The 19,631-nt window shown below is 53.5% G+C and overlaps 1 protein-coding gene and 1 long non-coding RNA gene across 9 annotated transcripts in view; both read right to left on the bottom strand.

Annotated features, from left to right (window-relative positions):
* ACACA (acetyl-CoA carboxylase alpha) overlaps positions 1 to 14,989 on the bottom strand; it is a 102,786-nt gene extending 87,797 nt beyond the window's left edge. For 2 of the 8 annotated variants that reach the window (XM_077787581.2, XM_077787583.2), the window contains exons 1-3: positions 13,299 to 13,572; positions 10,034 to 10,080; positions 9,109 to 9,355 (exon numbers count right to left, since the gene is read on the bottom strand). In XM_077787581.2, coding sequence (XP_077643707.2) covers positions 9,109 to 9,355; positions 10,034 to 10,080; positions 13,299 to 13,519 — 515 coding nt within the window. In that variant the 5' untranslated portion in view covers positions 13,520 to 13,572. The other 6 variants (XM_077787579.2, XM_077787582.2, XM_077787580.2 and 3 more) reach the window with 5 other exon arrangements.
* A 1,557-nt stretch (positions 14,990 to 16,546) lies between these two features.
* Positions 16,547 to 19,525, bottom strand: LOC146765760 (uncharacterized). The gene is made up of 2 exons (XR_014949530.1): positions 18,632 to 19,525; positions 16,547 to 17,698 (listed from the first exon to the last, which is right to left on the bottom strand). It is a non-coding gene; the product is annotated as an uncharacterized LOC146765760 (long non-coding RNA).
* Between the last annotated feature and the right edge of the window lie 106 nt (positions 19,526 to 19,631).

Genomic DNA, 19,631 nt, shown 5'->3' with positions numbered 1-19,631 from the left:
TTTACTCCAGTTACTGTGCTTTCCCTAAGAGTTTCCCTCCCCAGGAGCACAGGGAAGCCTTCCCCTGCCAGTGGCAGCACCACAGACCCCTTCTGCAGGAAGGAAGATTGGGAAGCTCAGCCCAGAGCTTTGGAAAGCCCCGGGAGCACCAAGGGGAAGGGGTCGGTGCTGGTCACTGGCAGATCCGTGCCCAGGAGCTCCCCTGGATGGAACCTCTGCCCTAACCAGCTGCTGCAGGGCTGCTCCATTGAGCAATTCCATTTGGAATGGCCTGGGATGCAGAGAGAGCTGCTGGGGGAGGGCACAAACCAACACCAGGAGAAGCCAAGGCACAGATTTCTTTTTGCCATCACAGCCACCAAGGCCAGGGAGCCCCAGAGCTGCTCCTGGAGGTTCCCTGCCCCAGGACAGGGCTGGAGCACCATGAGCTGCTGTGCCAGGGGCCTGGCCACAGCCAGGGACACAGGGATTCCCCTGGCATTCCCTCAGAAACACCTTGTGGCCACGGAGATTCCCCCACACGGGACACAGACCCTCCTCAGCGCTTCACCAGGAGCACAGGACACCACAGACCAGTGCTGTCCCTCCCAGTGACACTCTGGGACACGGGAATGGCTGTGCTGGGTCACAACAACTCCATCCAGGAGAGTATCTAATCTCAGAGAAGAGCTGACAGCCAGAGAAAGGCAAGGAACAAGCTCTGTGTGCACAGGTTCATCCCCTCCTACTTTCCCTTCTTCCACTCAGCTGCACTTCCAGACATTGTCACCAAACTCAGAACTGTCCCTAAAAGTTCTCACACTCCTGTGAACTCAGCTGGGAATACAAGGACAGCAGCCAACGGGCAAAAAAGAGAGCAAAGGTGTAGGTAAATGTAGTTAAGGTTGAATTTCTACTAACTCTGTGTATTTAGGGATTCAGAGTCTTCCTGGCAAGGAAGGAGCATAGTCCAAGGAGTCAGAGAGGTTTGTGCACTACAGGTTTAATGAGAAGAGTCTCAACAAAAACAAGAAGTGATAAAAATGCCAAGGTGAGAATTTGTGAACAGGTTTAAATAGGAACTGTCCCACCAAGAAATTACTACACACAAAGATACTGCTACAGGCAAAATATCAATAGAGCCTGAGGTTCATCATCCAGAATGCAACAAACACTTGGACATAAACAACTACAGTCTGACTTGTGAGCACGCCAAGAACATCAAGTTTATTTATCAATAATCACAGGCTGCACAATGCAATCAAAACAAAGAGTTGGGTGGGTTTTTTTTGCAGGGCAAGATGAAGTAGGAGCTGGATAGGAAGGAAGAAAGCACGAAGAACAAATGCTGAGTTAGTGACTGCCACCCCTATTTATCACCTGCTCACAACTGCCATGTTTTGTGACGGAGGAGTATTCAAAATGCTTTTCTACCCTTCAGGGCTCACAGAGGGCAGAAGTTGTGCAGAACCCTGATCCCCCAGCTGAGCTGCACCACAGCATCTTTGTCACAGCATGCACGGAGAGCCCGGGAGGATAAAATGAACAGCAAACCTCCGAGAGCAGCTCCAGCACAGAGCCCAGGCAGGGCGGGCAGGCAGAGCTGCGGTCCTTACCTCTGCAGCATGTGGTACCTCATCTCCTGACTCTGCTCCGCAGAATCCTCCATGCTGCGAGGGCGGGAATGCCTGGATTTCGGGAATGCCTGGATCTCGGGAACGCCTGGATCTCGGGAACGCCTGGATCTCGGGCTCCCCTCTGCAGCTCTCAGCTCTGCCAGCCCTGCAGCTCAAGGAGACGCTGCCGAGAGGCGCCGGCAGCTTCTCCTCCAAGCAGGGCACATCCCCGACTGCTCCAAATCCCATCACCTTTGTCCCTGGCTCCCCGCGGCCGTGCCACCCCGCGGGTGACGCAGCACAGGGGACCAGCCTCCCTGTCGTCACCCGAGCAGCTGATCAAGGGGACAGCAGCAGCCACGGGTTATGTAAGGAGCCACGGGGAGAGCTCCCAGCCTGGGGGAGAGCTGGGAACCGGCAGCACAGCCCCCACGTCCTCCAGCAGCACCCACCGGGGTGCTGCACCCACCGGGATGCTGCACTGCACCCACAGGAGGGGATGCAGCACCCACAGGAGGGGATGCTGCACCCCACAGGAGGGGGATGCTGCACCCACAGGAGGGGGATGCTGCACCCCACAGGAGGGGGATGCTGCACCCCACAGGAGGGGGATGCTGCACCCCACAGGAGGGGGATGCTGCACCCCACAGGAGGGGGATGCAGCACCCACAGGAGGGGATGCTGCACCCCACAGGAGGGGGATGCTGCACCCCACAGGAGGGGGATGCTGCACCCACAGGGGGGGGATGCTGCACCCACAGGGGGGGGATGCTGCACCCACAGGAGGGGATGCTGCACCCACCAGGGGGGATGCTGCACCCCACAGGAGGGGGATGCTGCACCCCACAGGGGGGGATGCTGCACCCCACAGGAGGGGGATGCTGCACCCACAGGAGGGGGGTGCTGCACCCACAGGAAGGGGATGCTGCACCCCACAGGGGGGGGATGCTGCACCCCACAGGAGGGGGATGCTGCACCCCACAGGGGGTCCTGCCCAGGTGAGCACAGCCCCAGCTGCAGGCTCTGTGAGCTCAGGGGTTCAGCCCATTTGTAGGATTTAAGGTGGGATTGTCAGGAGGAATGGGGAGGTGATAGCAACAGCATCTGCAGGGCTGCAGAGGGCAATGTCAGAGGCAGCTTGTGCAGGCACACAGCCACACTGGCAGATCAAACTGGACACCAGCCTAGGAGCTGGGAGACCCTGCACACGTAACTTCAGTCTTCTGTGCCCGTTTCCCACCCAGGAGATGGAGAGGAGATCACTCCACGTGCTGGAAGAATAAATATCCTCACAGCAACAGTGTTCCAGCATGGCAGGCTCCAGTAACATCACTGGAGAAAAGAAGGATGTTTATTCTACCCCAGAATCATGGAACATCCTGAGATGGAAGGGACCCACAAGGATCAGCACAGTCCAACTCCTGGCCCTGCACACACAGAGACTAAACTGCAAATCTGGGGTAGAGGCAGGATAAAGAAGGGCAGTGACTGCAGCAGATGGTAAAACCTGGACTGAACTAGGCACAGCAGATGTAAATTTTTAAAATGTGGGGATATTTGGGTCTGTCCTGGTGGAGGGCCATAGCCAGCACAGCTTTGATTTGGGGCACAGAACCCCAAAATGCAGGCAGCCAGGAGGGGAACACTCAGGAAAGGAACAAATGGCCAGGGGAGAAGTGCCCTGCAGGGCCAGGGGCTGAGGCCAGCACAAGTGCCAGGGTGAGGGGCAGCAGCAGTGCCACGTGCTGCCAGCCCCAGGCACACCCAGGGATGGCAGGGAACAGGGACAGTGACATGCTGTGGGGTGAGGGCAGCACACAAACCTCAGCAGAGCCAAGGGAGCTGAGAGAGAACAGAGTTTAACCAACAGGGACACCCCAACACGGTGTCCTAGCCCAGAACTCAATGCCTCTCACTTGCCTGCCTTTATTCCTCTTGGAAAAGCATCTCAAACTGCCCAATCATCATCAGGTACCCCACAAATTGCCCGTTTAATTCATTCCCAAAACCCCCACCCGCAGCCCCCAGTCCAAACAGGCTCTGCCTATTGTGGCTGCAAGGAAACAAACCCACACACAGCTTAATGTGTCAGAACCATTCCCTGTGCCTTCCAGCAGCTGAATGCACTGCTGGCAGAGCAATGGCCACGATTTGCTGCTGGAGGAGCACACCCAGAGGAGCAGCTTCAGCATTGGTTAAAAATATTCTGCCAGCTGAATTCGCTGCTGAGAAATCCATGGCCACGGCTTGCTGCAGCATCCCCACGAAAGAGAAGCTGCACAAGGATGTGTCAGGGATGCAGGGCTGCCCACCCCACAGAGCTCATTTCCTCATTTCCCCAAAGCCCTCCACCCCTCAGAAGCCACACAAAGGGACAGGCTGTGCCTGCTCCTCTGCTGCTTTTCCAAGGAAAAGCCATTCCTGAGGGCCACGTACCTGAGGCACGTCCCAGGCAGGAGGTGATGCCAGCAGTGCCACATGCCAGGGCTGCAGGAGGCTCCTGGGGCAGGGATGCTGGCCCGGGAGAAAGGCAGCCTGGAGCAGCCTGCAGCACTCACACTCCCCAGAGAAAGGACTGGGCATTGTCTCCCTCTGGATCTGGCCTGGGAAGGGTGTGGAAAGGGCAGCTCTCCCCATCCTTTTGGGCTCTGAGTTTTGTAAATACGATGAGAATACAATTCCAGCCGGGTGAGAAGGCTCAGGCAGCTGAAGCCTCCCTAAAATCTGCTCCAGTTTTAGCTCTGCCCTTGTATCTGATCTCACAGGAAGGCAGAGGGGAGGAACAAGCAGAAATGCTGTCCAGCAAGGGGTACAGAATTCCACAGCTGGAATAAATGGTTCCCCATGCCTCAGGCACCAGGAGGCAGCAATCTGCACCCTGTCAAAGGCAGCTCTGCCCATGTTTTAAAGAGCCAGAACTGGCTTGAACACAGACACTGCCAAAACCAGGGCTTCACCTAGAGGTCAAAACAAATGAAACTTGACTCAGCTCTGACAGTGAAGCGAGCCTCAAGATTTCAGGGAATTAAATAAAGGATGCAGCACAGAATAAAACCAGCCCTCTCTGCTCTGCCTGGCAAATAACTTCCCTTCCACGGTAACACAGAATTCTAACATCAGTCCAGGCAGGTCTTTAGCCTAAAGCTGGAATTTTTACAGAGCCCAAATGGGTACAAGCTGCCAGGATTCCTCCCGAATACCCAAGTGCCAACATTTGCCAGAAGCTCCTTTTCCTATCCACACAGCTGGCTGTTTACCTGCCATGCCAGGTGCATTGGGAAGGGGACAATTCCCAGGACACACAGCCCAAATCACTGAGCTTCCTTGCAAGTCCAAAAGCAACACCCTGACACTCAAAATACCCACTGAATCCAAATATCAATCCAAACAAACAGCCAAGTTTAAATCAAATTAATACCCATACTCCAGTTCCTAAACCTACGAAGTACCAAAAGAACTTTACTTTTTCATCCTCATGAAGGATAAAACTCCACACATTCCTGGAGCAGCAAGCTGCCCTCCAGGTCAAGCCCTGGCACCCAGATAAAATGAATAACAACACCAACAACAGCAGCACAAGAGCTGTGCAGCAGAGTGGAGCGGAATTGGAGCCCCTGGCAGGGAGCCCTCGCCATGCTCTTTGGCAAAGTTCAGGTGTTGGGCAGATCTGATCTGCAGGAACACCAGAATGGACCTTTTCACACCACTCAGGGGTGGCTGGGGGAGTGTCACATTAAATTTACCAGAGTAAGAGATTGGTTATCTGTCAGTTAGCAGGATCAGATAAGTGAGCACGTGGGAGATGCTGCCACGCTGGGTGCCTCAGCCAGGGAATCTCTGCAGAGTCTCCCAAAAAATGACTGAATTTAAAGAGGATATTTCCTCTGTTAACTGAAGCTAAAGGGAGTAAAATAACACCAAAATAAGAGTACAACTTGTGAGAGGCAAGCAGAGCCATACAGTGTGTTTGCTCAGGGAGCAGAGCAGCTTCCAGGGAAGGAGGAGCTGTCATTCCCACGTGTCATTCCCATGTTATCAGCACAGCCAGCAGTCCAAAGCACCTCCTTTTCTTTCAACAGAGAGGAGGAAGTCAACTTTTCACTCCAGGTGGATGAAGTTCATGGCCTTAAGCTGAAGGAGGGCAGGTTTAGATTAGAAATTAGGCAGAAATTCTTCCCTGTGAGGGTGGTGAGGGCTTGGCACAGGCTGCTCAGAGAAGCTGAGCCCCATCCCTGGAAGCATCCACGGCCAGGTTGAGCTAGAGGAAGGTGTTCATCCTCACAAATCACCCCACACAGAACCTGCAGCACCACCTGGCAGCACAGGCAGAGACAGAGGGGATCAGGACCCTGCAGACAGCCTGGATCAGCAAGGACTCCATGCAGCAGAGAAGAAATCCCGTGTGGAGCAGCCCCACAGACCCCACAGCACATTTGTGCCTCCCTGCCCACATCTGGGCCAAAACCCAGCAGCACCAACAGCTCCACAGCATCAATGCTCCACAGTGCAACCTCCCAGCCACAACCTGCTGGGCTGCAAAGGAATTTTTTCGATTCAGAAGAGGCTCAAAAGGATCTTTCATTACACCCAGGGCTCTGTGCAGTCACTCTAGGGCTGGTTTCTAAGCAGGCACCTTGTCCCAGTGCCAGGCTGGGCATGCTCAACCATTGTTGTCCAGGCTAAAATTGAGGCATTTGCCCAAATTTCCTTTAGCAGATGATTAGTTCTGCTTAAGCATCCCCATAATTTACTGAGACACTGAGAAGTCCAAGCAGTGTTAGGAGTAAGGAGCTAAACTCTGTGGGCTTCATATGAGGTAACAGCTGAACTCCATCCAAAAATTTGGCTTTCAGCTGATACAAGTGGATTGTCAGGTGACTCTGTGCACCCATGTCACTGCTTATGAAACCAGAGCCCTGATGTACAAATACCAGAAGACATCCAGGTTTTGATCTATTTTAAACAAGAATTTGATACAAGATACCATCTCGGAAGCTAGAAATTAAATTTAGCAATAATCAACAACAATTTATTAAACAAAACAGACACAAAGTACTTTCCAAGCAGCATTTATGGTGGAGTTTACTTAATCTGACACTAAAATTTCAGAAAGGAGCACAGCAACTCTGTAAACAGCCCACTTCAAGGAAAACTGTATCCCAGCAGAACTGGTTGGAAGTGCTGATGGAAACTTCTGAACTCAAAGATAACACAGGCAGAAAAAGGGAAAAAATGGGTTTATTATTGAAAGGTGCAAAATGCAATACTCTGAACACTCACTCTGCGTGGTTACTGTCCCCACACACCAAATTTTGGGCACTGATGATCCTCACAGCAATTTAAAGTTAATTTTTAACCCTCCAGAGCAGCGGCCAGCTGGCACAGCTGAAGGTCTCCGTGGACCTCCAGGGGCAGGGGAGCCAGAGTGCACAACCTGTCCCAGCAAGAGTGTCTTTAGCAACATCATAAACACTTCACAAGATCAATAAGGTCACACCAACCTGCCTCACAAACCCTCTGGCAGCTGAGTAAACCCTGCATTTTAATCCTAATTGTTCCCTGAGGACTGCTCTGCAGCAAAGCCCCTCACCCCAAACACCAGCCACCTCTGTTTAAAACCCTGTGGGGAAATCACCAGCAAATGGAAAGGTTTTTGGCAACTTCTTCCAAAAGATATGCACCCTTGGAGCTGCACCTTGTGTCAAAGTGCACAGAGCTGCCTGTGAATTCCCCTTCACCACTTTACAAAGTGTGGTACTTTGTGAGCACCAAAAGGAAGCTGGAAGCAAGAGCACCTCTGTTCCATTAACTGACTGTCACAGAGTGACTCCAGGCAAGTTGTTGAACTTGTCTTTGCTGTTGTCTTTGTCTCAGTTTCTCCATCTGTAAACATGATTTGGAAATCTCCTGATGAAAGGGACAACCATCCTGAAAAAGTATTTCAACTCATCTGAGTTTATCTTAGGAAAACAGCCCATAATGCTGTAACTTTTTTATTTGAATTGGCATTTCTCTCCAATTTAACTCAAAAGTCAAGTGTTCCCCACAGGGACTGCCAAAGTAAGCAGGTTACAACAGAGGTGCCCAAGGTTGCACACCCACTGCACTCTGGTGCCAGACACTGTCCTACAAGTTTCTTGCTCTGATATTGTCCATTTACACACTTGTGGTTAGGTGCTCATCCAACTTCTTCTGTTCCTATAGAATATATAGTTACAGTTTCCTGCCTCAAAATCACCTTTTGTGCTGCCAAATCATTGCAACTGGCAGGCTCTGGAAAGGCAACCCTCTGCAAATTTGCTTTAAGGTTTTGCATCAGCTGTGCAAGTGCCAGCTGGCTGAACATGCCCAGCAGCCTGACCACAACAGCTCTGTCAAGCACAGAGCAATGTCCCCCTTCTGCCCCAACCTGGGAGTCTGGGGCTCTGTGTTCCCAGAGGCTTCTCCCTGAAGTGGAAAGGGAAACACCAAAAAAAAAAGGAGATATTACAATTCCTTAACCTGCACAAGCAGAGAAACCAGTAAAACACAAGAACAAGGATTAGCTGGTTGGGTAAATATCTGCCACTGGTCAGGAAACCTTTCTGGAATCAAGCATTCCCTCAAAAACAACAAAGCAAAGGCAGTGAGGGATCATCCAGGAAAAACTGGAGTGGGATCCACACTGTCCTGGGTGCTCCTGGAATGGGAAGGCACAGGCAGAAAGAGCAGACCTCCAGAACATGGCAAACAAATGAAGGACACACAGGACAGTGAAACCAGACTGGCCAGGCACCCAGAAACTGATCTGTACATGTGAAGTGCCCAGAGGACAACAGGGCAAATCCAACAGGCACATCCCACTACTGGAATGCAAATCAGCAACACCTAAAAATAAAGGGGCCTTTGGACGAGGAAACACCATAACCATGACCCCAAAAGCCCAGCCAGGGAATCAGGAGTGGGGCAGCCTTGAGACCAAACCTGAGCTCAGGCAGCAGCAGCCTCGTTAAATCTTGGTTTATCACCACATTGCAGGACTCCAGTCTTTACAACAGCCATCACCAGTTTCCCTATCCAAAGCAGAAAAGTTCCAGTATGGAGCCACTGATCCTACCCACTGCCAATTCTCTGGCTACACTGAAAGCAGCAAATCCCATGCAAGAACAAAATAAGCAAGTATTGTTCTTGCTCTCAACAAACAGGGCCCAGAAAAACCACACACAGGTGAAAACTTGAAATAGCTCAGTGAAAACACTTCCATTTTCTGAAAGCCAGGACAAGGTGCTTAAGGAATTAGGCACAAATATTTCACTAAAAGCAAAGGAAAACTGAAGGGTTTGATACAGATAAACACACAAGAGGTTATTTAGAAACAGAATGCCACAGCGTGTCTTGGCACAACAAAAACACTTGAAGACAAACACGGGTATAAAGCTGAACCTTTGGATTATCATTGGAATTGACAGGGTAAAAAGACTTTTATTAACTGTTTTATTTAAGGAAGAACTTCTATTTAGCTATTTCTCCGTACCTCATATGGCTGGCTGGGCCTTCCTGAGTGCTGGGAAGCCCCAGGTCCGAGAGGGAATCGGAGCAGACGGACGCAGGGGACAAAGACCTCTCCTTCTCCTCCAGCAGACCCAGCTTCACGAAGGCGCTGGTCTCATCCTCCGAGTTGTCCTCGGACACGGAGCCGATGGTGAAGCGCGAGGGAGCGTCCGCGCCTTTGCCGGCTTCGGAAGATTCCTCCATGGCTCCCCCAAAGTGGGCTCTCAACGCTGCAAAAGGAAGGACAAAACCAAACCCGAGGTGAATGCCTGTCCCTGGAGGGCAAAGCAAGGCTCCCTGGTGGGAAATGCAGCGGTGGAAGGTCGGAGCTGAACCCTGAGTGCAGGATCAACAACAGCTCTGCTCTGAGCGCTGAATTCCCTGCTCGCACATTCACGAGCTGCAGAGCCTCCCACCTCACACAGAGCTGCAGGAGTCACTCCAAGCAAAAAAAAATCCACCAAAATAACCCCACACACCAGACCCAAAACCTATAGACAAAGGCAGGGGACTGCGAGTATCAAAATTCACAGGATCAGAGAATCCCTGACTGGTTTGGGTTGGAAGGGACCTTAAATCTCATCCCATCCCCTACTAAAGGCAGGGACACCTTCCACTAGTCCAGGCTGCTCCTGGCCTTGGACACTTCCAGGGATGGGTCTCCCAGTATTCCAGCAGGGAATGAAAGCATTTCTTAAAATGTCAAAAAAATAATTTTCTTAAAAGTCAAAAAAATAATTTCAACTGAGAGCGAGCCATGAGAGATGTGGAAAACAAAGGAACAGCCCACAGCACAAAGGTGGGATGGGGAATAAACATTTGATACCCTCTGCTCTGACTTTGCTGCACTTACATGACAACTACACCCAGCTGGAAACACATCATTAGGACACGAGGAATGCACTAACCTCCTGATATCCGTGCAATCTGAGCACTGAGCCACTTCCAAAATGAACTGGAAAAGAAAAGAATTAGGAAGTAAAGATTGGGGTTATAATGCAGCATGTTCCATGTGTGTTTTCCTGTCTACACCATCAAAACCATCCTGAAAAAGCCACAGGCACACCACGGGCTGGCTCGCTTGCTCCAGGTACAGATTAACCCAGGAGCTCAACCTGCAGTGCCCAAGCCCAGCCGTGGCACCTCCTGCAGGTCCATCCTTCTGGAATCTTCCGAGAGACGTGCCCGTCCCACCTGCCAGGAGCAACGATGCCAGCACTACCTACTGGCACCAAAGCTTTTCTGCCACCTTTTGCCCGACTCCAGCTGAACCCCCAGGAGTGAATAATTGGACAGGCCTGCTAATTACAGCCCCGTTAGGAGCCCAGGGAGGCGGAGCTCAGCCTGGCCCGCGGTGTCGCACCAATGGACACCCTCAGCGAGGGCCCAGAAAGCATTTACAGGCAGAGCAATCCCAAAAACCACCTCCTGCTTCCCTTCAGGGACCGAGGAGTAACAACTCATCCAACTGGCTCATGCACTTTTGCCAGGGATGTACCTGACTGAATTATTTAGATCAAATCCCATGTTGACATCACTCCTCCCACAAACTCCAGTTGCCCTGTGGCCACGGGCACTTCATTTGACAGAGGCATCATTAACCATTTTACAACCGAAAAGCCACAAATGTCTGACATGGACATTAAAAGCATTTTAAAAAAAAAATTTTTTTTGAGGGTAGAGATGAGAAGAAGGTGAAGCATGACCAGAAAGTTTCCCTGTCCACCTGTGATATTCAAGCTAAACCATGCTGGGAGATTCCTTTAGAGGTGCTCAGACAGCACAAATCCAATTTTATTTGTTGCACACAAAGCTGCAGACAGTATTTACATGGATATTTATCCTGGCACCAGATCTCTCCTGAAGTTTTTCATCCAGATAGATTTACTGTTGGCACAATCACCAGTGCCAAAGAGGTTGGGATGCAGCCAAACTAACTTCAACCTCACTTCATTGAAGAAAACCTTTTCTAATTTCAATAACTAATATATTAATAAGCAAGTTTCAAGGATTTTTTTTTTTTTTTGGAAGCTGAGGAACAGGAAGGGAGGTGTTTCACTCAAATATTCCATGAGAAACAATCCACTAGAGGCCAGGCACAGCCACGCTCACTCAACTTCACTCCAACGCCCTGTTTGTCCAATTCAGCTCCCAAAAAACTCGGTTGTTATCCATGAAACCCCACTCAGGTGCATTTCCCAAGGCACTTCCAAGCCCTGGGAGCCAGTCCCACAGGCAGGAGTTCCACTGGGGTTGTGCAACCAGCGTTGTGCTGGAGTGATAAGCTTGGCTTGTTCTCAGCACACCGAGAGTCCTCGTTCATATTTAAATTAATTTCAGCTTTGTCCGGGGCTAAATTACACAGGGACTTTCTCAGAGATCTCCTCACTGAAGGCTCTGGATTTCAGTGCTGTGAGTGAAATGCACACGGCTGTGTACACTGGTGTATTGCACACACAGAAATATAAAGGTAAATGTTATATATATATATATACAACCATAGGTGTGAAATACACACGGCTGTGTACACTGGTGTATTGCACACACAGAAATATAAATGTTATATATATACAACTATAGGAGTGAAATACACACGGCTGTGTACACTGGTGTATTGCACACACACAAATATAAATGTTATATATATACAACTATAGGCGTGAAATACACACGGCTGTGTACACTGGTGTATTGCACACACACAAATATAAAGGTAAATGTTATATATATACAACTATAGGCGTGAAATACACACGGCTGTGTACACTGGTATATTGCACACACAGAAATATAAATGTTATATATATACAACTATAGGCGTGAAATGCACACGGCTGTGTACACTGGTGTATTGCACACACACAAATATAAAGGTAAATGTTATATATATACAACTATAGGAGTGAAATACACACGGCTGTGTACACTGGTATATTGCACACACAGAAATATAAAGGTAAATGTTATATATATATACAACTACAGATGTGAATTCTGTATAAATATAGAGGTCTATTACATACACAAAAATACACTTATATTATCACCACATATAGGTAAGTTTTATAAATATACTCGTATTACTATACACATATAGAAGTATATATACAAACATAAAGGTATGTTACATATATACAAATAAAGGGGTGTGCTATACCTATAAATAAAGGAATATATTTATGCACTTCTGCATATTGTATTGGCTCTCTGAAGTGCAACTGCCAGTTTGATTTTTACACAAGCACCTCGAATTCAGCTGAGCGCCAAGTTTGAGTGCCACGAGCCACTGCACATGTAGTGTTTATTTCAATAATGCTGAACTAGACCCTACAACCCAAAATTATCCAGCTGTGCACAGCCTCTGCTCTGCCTTCTGCAGATGCCAGCAGCCTGTCCAACGGGTAACTTCTGCAGAACTTGAGAAAAACCTGCAGCTGGTGGAAGGATGAAGATTGGGAGCTCAGTCCTGCGGCGATGTAAGGCCAGGGAACAGCACCGAGGATGCAGGAACGCTTCCAGGCACAGCTGGATCTACCCAGACTGAGCCTCGCTGGGCTCCCTCCTCCCAGGGAAACCAGCTCTAGCTCCCAGCAGGTGTCCAGGCATTAAACACCCAAATCCTGTCCAAAACTCTGCAACCCAACCCCAGAAAGTGCCGTGTCTGGGGCAAAACAAACCCCACTTCACTCCTCCCCAGCTCTGCTGCTGCCATTAGTCGCATCTTTGGCTTGACTGTGAAATGCACTTGTGAGAATACCAGACTTTAGAAGTGTTTTAACAGCTTCGCTTTAAAATCGTTTTTAATACCATAAAAATATACCCAGGTGTGAAACTTGGGCAATGACAGGTGGAAATTAAAGGTTCCTCTTTTTCTCTAAACCGCCCCATTCCGAAGACAAATCCACAACTGAAGAGAACATCAGTATTTCAGTGGGTTCTTTCAAAGAATCACAGTAACACTTTACCATATTGATACGGCACATGAAAAGGAAATTAATAAAACTAGTTGTATTCAAATGTCTCCTGATTAGAGCCGTGGCATTGCCGCTCAACGTGAATCACTTTAAAGTGACGAAATGGATTTGTGTGAGAGTTTCGTGGGGAAACACAGAAAACAACGGCGCAAGAAAGGTAAAACAAAACTAAAACAGTAAAAATCAGCAGCGTGCTCACCTGTACCAGGGCTGGGGGGGGAGTTCCAGCTCGGGAGAGAAGGGAGGCTCCTGCACAGAGGGTCCCCAGCTCTGAACACCCTCGGCGGCTCCCTGGCCACGCTGTTTTAACACCCCCACAGCAGCACGGAGCCCAGCTGAGCCTGCCCCAGCTGAGCCTGCCCCAGCTGAGCCTGCCCCAGCTGAGCCTGCCTCCTGGTTAATCATTGGGCATTGCCTCATCCCCGGCCCAAAACAGAGCCAGACACCCCCAGAGCTGCTGCGCCAGAGGCTCCCCAGCACCTCCACGCCCGCTGCTGGGGCGGCCTGGGCTCCGCAGAGCCAAAGCTGATGGAGAGTGCCCGGAGGAGGGCCACGAGGATGGGGAAGGGTCTGGAGGGGTGTCCGGAGCAGCGGAGGGTTTGTGCAGCTGGAGGAGACTGAGGGGACACTCACCATGGGATTTCTGCTCCCTGTGACCCGAAGGAACAGCGGGAGCTGTGCCAGGGCAGGGTTAGGCTGGATGTTAGGAGAAAAACAACTGCCTAGAACTTTGCACCTGTGGATGTAGAATGAAAAATCACAGAACATCCTGAGCTGGAAGGGACCCACAGGGATCATCCAGTCCAGCTCCCAGCCCTGCACAGACCCCCCAAAATCCCACGCTGGGCATCCCTGGAGTGGTGCCCAAACGTTCCTGGAGCTCTGGCAGCCTTAGGGCCGTGCCCTGGGCAGTGCCCAGCATCCTCCAGGGAAAAACTGTTTCCCATTATCCAGCCTAAACCTCTAGAGACCAAAGGAAGAGCCTGTATTTACAGATATCCCAGTTTGTTAAAACACTCGAGACTGTCTGAATCCCACTGTCTGTGAGAGATTTTGGCATCACTTAAACAGTTTGCTGAATATTTCCTCCCTGCTAAACTGGGACAGACTCCACTCACGCTTCAGACACTTTCTAACACAGTACTTCTTCTCATTTTAAACTTCCTCAAGAATATTTAGGAGAATGGAAGGGCAAGAACAACAATTTGGCTTTCCCCTGCTAATCGGCTTTTAAAACTTCACCGGTTTTGAGCATCTCTGGGCTGCTCTCAGCCCCTCGGCAGAACCAGACCCAAACTGTTCCCCAGGATCCCGAAATTCCACAGGGGCAGCAGAAGGATGAGACGGAGCAGGGATGCTCGGGGATGCATCCCCGGGCCGCTCGGTGCCGGCCTCCCCGCCGCCCACGTGCTGCCCGTTCAGGGCACCGGGGAACCGCCGAGGCCACGCGAGCGACGGGACCGGCTCAGCGCCGGGCGGAGCGCGTGGTACCGGCGGGGAACCGGGGGGGAACCGGGCGGCCCGGGAGACCCCCGCCCGTCCCTGGATCGGCATGCCGCCATCTCCCGCCGGCACGGCACGGCTCGGCACAGCTCGGCACGGCACCACGGCCCGGCCACCTCCCGCCGGCGCGGCGCCCGGCCAGGTCCCGCCCGCCCGGCACGGCATGGCCCGGCCATCTCCCGCGGCACGGCCGGCCCCGCCCCGGCCCGCCCCGCCGGCCGCCCGTGCCGCGGGCCCCCCGCGCTGCCCGCGCTGCCCGCGCTGGCGGCGCGGCCCCGCCCTCACCTCACGGTGCCGGTGCAGCGGAGGCGCCGCGGGCCCCCGGCCTGGCGCTCCCCGCGCGGCCCCGCCCCCGGGCCCGCCCCGCGCCCGCGCGGCCCCGCCCCCCGGGCCCGCCCCCCTCCCGGTGGTGTGATCGGGGTTACCTCGGGTCGGGCCCCGCGCGCGCCCCGCCCCGCGCGCGCCCCGCCTCCCCGCCGCTCCCATTGGCTGCCGCCCGGGGCCGCGGCGAGGGGGCGTGACCAATGGGGAGGAGCGGCGGGGGCGGGGCCTGTGGGGCGATGCCCGTGGCCTGAGCGCCGGGCGGGGCCGCGCCCGGGCTCGAACCCGCGACCCCCGGGACCGCCGGGACCGCCGGGACACCCGGGACACCCGGGACCCCCGGGACCCCCGGGACCCCCGGGGCAGCCGGGACACCCGGGACCGCCGGGACACCCGGGATCCCCGGGACCCCCGGGGCAGCCGGGACCCCCGGGACCTGGGACACCCGGGACAGCCGGGGCAGCCGGGACACCCGGGACCGCCGGGACACCCGGGATCCCCGGGACCCCCGGGATCCCCGCGACCCCGGGACCGCCAGGATCCCCGGGACACCCGGGATCCCCGGGACTCCTGAAACACCCGCGACCCCCGGGACAGCCTGGACCCCCGGGACAGCTGAGACCCCCGCGACCCCCGGAACAGCCGGGGCAGCCGGGACCCCCGGGACCTGGGACACCTGGTACCCCGGGACCTCCAGGACAGCCGGGATCCCCGCGACCCCGGGACAGCCAAGACCCCTGGGACAGCCGGGACCCCCGGGCCAGCCAAAACACCTGGGACAGCCGGGACCCCCGGGCCAGCCGGGAATCCCAGGACCCCCAGGACCAGAGCATCGCTGCTGGGAGGGAAGCTCTCGGAGGGGGCTGTGCCTGCTGAGCCTGGAGGCGAGGTGCCCCAAGGGGCCTCCCCGGCGCCCATCGGTGTCTGTGGTGGGGGGCCAAGCTGCACCGGGCTCTTCTCGGTGGCACCAACAGCACAAGAGCAATCAGGCGGGACCCGCCGCACACCTGAACACGAGGCAGGGCTCTGCTGCGCAGGTGGCAGGGCACGGGAGCAGAGAGCAGGCAGGAGAGGAGTGCCCTGCTGCAGATCCAGCAGGCCCGTGCCGTGTGCCCCCCGTGCTGCCCGCGGGGACACCGGCCTGTCCCCGGGCACTGCCAGGGAGCACAGGCTGATAACAGGTGCTGAGGGCACGGCCAAGCAGGGCCGGCACTGCCACTGCCCCTCCTGCTCCTCTCTGACCTTCAGCTGCTCCTTCTGCCGACGGACAATGGGTTAAAGAACTACCCCGCTAGCCTTTTTTCACGTTTTTGTGTTTTATTTGAGCTCCGAGCTGTTACAGGGCTGCTGAAGTACAAATGGAACGGGGAACACGTGCTGGATGTGGTGACCTGTGCAGGCTGATCCTGCAGGGACCCCAAGGATCCACTGTTCCCAAATACAGAGAATTTCCACCAAGGCGGTGGTTAGAAGGTGTGAGACTGCAGGAAACTGCACCTGGTGGCATGGCTGCCCACTGCAGGCAAGAAATACCCAGAAAAGCCAATTTGGGGGCTTGTAGTTAATAAAATTATTGGGGGAACAGACCACATTCTCACATCCACTTGGACCAAATCTGGAAACTTTGGGCAGGAACACTTTTATTTATACTACTGTAGAGATAAATACATAGATATAGATGTGTATTTCACACAAACAACCCTCCTCTGAGTGCTTCAGGAAGGAGCTGAAGAGAAGGTTTTGGGTGTTAATTAATGGTCTCCAGTGCTAAATCCCAGCTGCTGCAGAAGTGAGGGGGAGTGATTGGCTTGCTGAGGGGCTGGTCCCAAACCACTGATAATAACTACACACAGAACTTACCAAACCAGGAGGTTACAACAGCTGCTGAGTTCATCCTGGCTGCTGTTCCCAGAGCTCCAGGCCTGCTAAAACCTGCACCTGCACTCTGCCTGCCCAGCCCAGCGCATCCATCCAGCTGCAAACACTGTCCAAACACTGCTGGGGGAGGGATTGCTTCACACACTGAAATCCTGCAGCACCTCCTCCATTCAAGGGCAAAGAGAGGCATGAACACGTGGAAAAGAGCAAGTTAAAGACATTCACCCCAAAAGTCCAGCACGGATTTGGAAGGAGCATTTTTGGGCTATGGAGATGGCGAAGGGTCTGGAGGGGAAGGCATGTGAGGAGAGGCTGGGGGCACGTGGAATGATCAGCTGGAGGAAAGTGAGGCTGATCCTTGTGGGTCCCTTCCAACTGAGGAGATTCCATGAAATTAAACTACTCTGGGCTGGGTGAGAAGCCAGGTTGGACTCAATGATCTGGGAGGTCTGTTCCAACATAACGATCCTGGGATTCAAGTCTGGGCAGGAATAATCTGCGTTTTAATTGTTTCACAGGGTTCAAACAACTTTCCAGTTGTTGTCTTTTAAATGCTTGAATCATACCCACGTTCTGCTTTGGAGGGGGGCTGGTAAATGCACCCGACATCCTTTTCTTGTCCCTCTCCAAAGCTGGACACGGTTATTTACTCTCATTCCATGACTCCCAAGCATGTGCACTGTGAACTCGTGCCACTGCGTTCTCTCAAAAACAGGAAGCTTAGCCTTAGTAAATAAACTCCAAAACACACAGGGGAAATGTTTTTACCTCTCGTGACGCCAAGTGCTGGTTCCACCTCTCCTGACCATTCTCTGATGACACCCCCAGTGCAAACACAGGACAGATCATCCCGGGTGAGGGGGTCGGTGACACTGCCAGCCTGGCACCACTCGTGTCCTGGCAGCCAAGGAACGGAGAGAAAGGTCAGATCACTTTTTAAAGCAAAACACCAGCCCTCGAGGCTCCATTGGCTCTTGTTTTCAACATAAACATTTTCATTTAAATAACATCAGCGCTTTTGAGAAAGCGTTGTGGGTTCTCTGGAGCCTCGGCCGCTGGGAAATGTCAGCGGTTATTTGGGATTGAACAGAAATGGTTCATCCTTCCATTCCCGGGGGCACACAGCACGTGTGGTGACCGAGCAAGCCCCAAGCTCCGGAGGAAAAGGCGATTCCCATCGCCACCGTGTGTCCGAGGCAGAAAACGCCGACGCCACAAAAAAACTCCACCCAACAGCGCCCAGAAATCCCACCAAGGGCAGGGAGAGGCCTGAAAATGCTCCCACTGATTTCTGCCCCAAAACCACTGTTTCACCTGGGGCTCAGCCAACACTCCTGCACTGGGCTGCAGGCGAGCAGAAATTACCAGCAAATAATCTCAAACAGCAAATGAAAATTGCTTCATTTGCTAAAACCTCTGAGTAGCAGCGTGTGAGCACTTAGTTCATTCCAGAGTATCCCCTTGGATCTTCCTGGAGTGCAGTTTTGGGAGCTGAGCTGAGACCCTTTGGAGCCGTTTCACACGTGCCATGGAGCAGCCATGGGCTGGGGGCACCTTCAGGGCTCTGCTGAGCTGGAAACCACTGGAGCAGGCTCCAGAAAAAAAGATTTTTCCTGTCACTGCTCCCTCCAGGAGCCATCAGGAGGCTGTGGCTTTGGAGACACCGTGTCACTAAAACATTGGCCTGAAAATCCTGTAAGACTCCACGGATTTTCAATGTTCTTCATGAATATTTTTTCACTCCCATGCCAGAGGCGTAACAGGAAGACCCTCAACACTGAAATATCTGAAGTCCACGGAAAGCTGCAGGCTTCAGGACAGCATTCTTACCTTGCAGATGCATCACCTTTCCTGGGAACAGCAGGAACCAGATTCCCACATGCTGATTCCTTCCATTAACCACCCAGAGTCCTAATTCCCAGATGCAGGAAAAACCTGTTAGCAGAAGCAATAAATATTTCATTGACATTCCGCACATTTGCCTCTCCCAAATCCTAATTTTTTTTTTCCCATATTTTTGCACGTGCCTGGGCAAAAGAAAAAGGGAATAACTGCCAGCATTTTTAATCTTGTTGGTAAATAGTTCAGACAAGGAGCATGGATGGACGAGGAGGAATGGCTTCAGGCTGCCAGAGGCCAGGGTTAGATGGAATATCGGGAAGGAGATGTGGGGAGGCCCTGGCACAGGCTGCACATCCCTGGCAGTGTCCAAGGGCAGCGGAAGCTGTCCCTGCCATGGCAGGGGTGGCACTGGGTGATGCTGAAGTTCCTCCCCACGCACACCACTCCGGGATTCCCCGTTACATCCAGCTCTAATCCTGCGCAGGACCAGTTCCTCCCGTAGCTGCTTCACACGGCAGTGCCACGGGAGCCCTTTCGCCGTGGAAATCCGCCCTTCGCCACCCCGAGGGCCGGGCAGCGCCAGGAGCCGGGGAGGCTGCGGGAAGGAGCGGGGCTCCGGTGACCGAGCCGCCCCGGGAAGGAGCGGGGCTCCGGTGACCGAGCCGCCCCGGGAAGGAGCGGGGCTGCGGTGACCGAGCCGCCCCGGGAAGGAGCGGGGCTCCGGTGACCGAGCCGCCCCGGGAAGGAGCGGGGCTGCGGTGACCGAGCCGCCCCGGGAAGGAGCGGGGCTCCGGTGACCGAGCCGCCCCGGGAAGGAGCGGGGCTCCGGTGATGGGCGGTCAGAGGGGTCCGGGGCTGTTCCCCGCGGGATCCCGGGCGGCAGCGGCACCGGCCGTGCGAGCCCGGTCCCTGCCCAGCCCCGGTGCCGGTGCCGGTGCCGGTGCCGGTCCCGGCCCGGTTCGCTCCCGGTCCCCCTCGCCCCGCTCGG

Source organism: Lonchura striata, chromosome 19 (assembly GCF_050655825.1).
Source record: "Lonchura striata isolate lonStrDom1 chromosome 19, ASM5065582v1, whole genome shotgun sequence".
Taxonomy (NCBI): Eukaryota; Metazoa; Chordata; class Aves; order Passeriformes; family Estrildidae; genus Lonchura; species Lonchura striata.
This window is presented reverse-complemented; position numbering and strand designations above follow the sequence as displayed.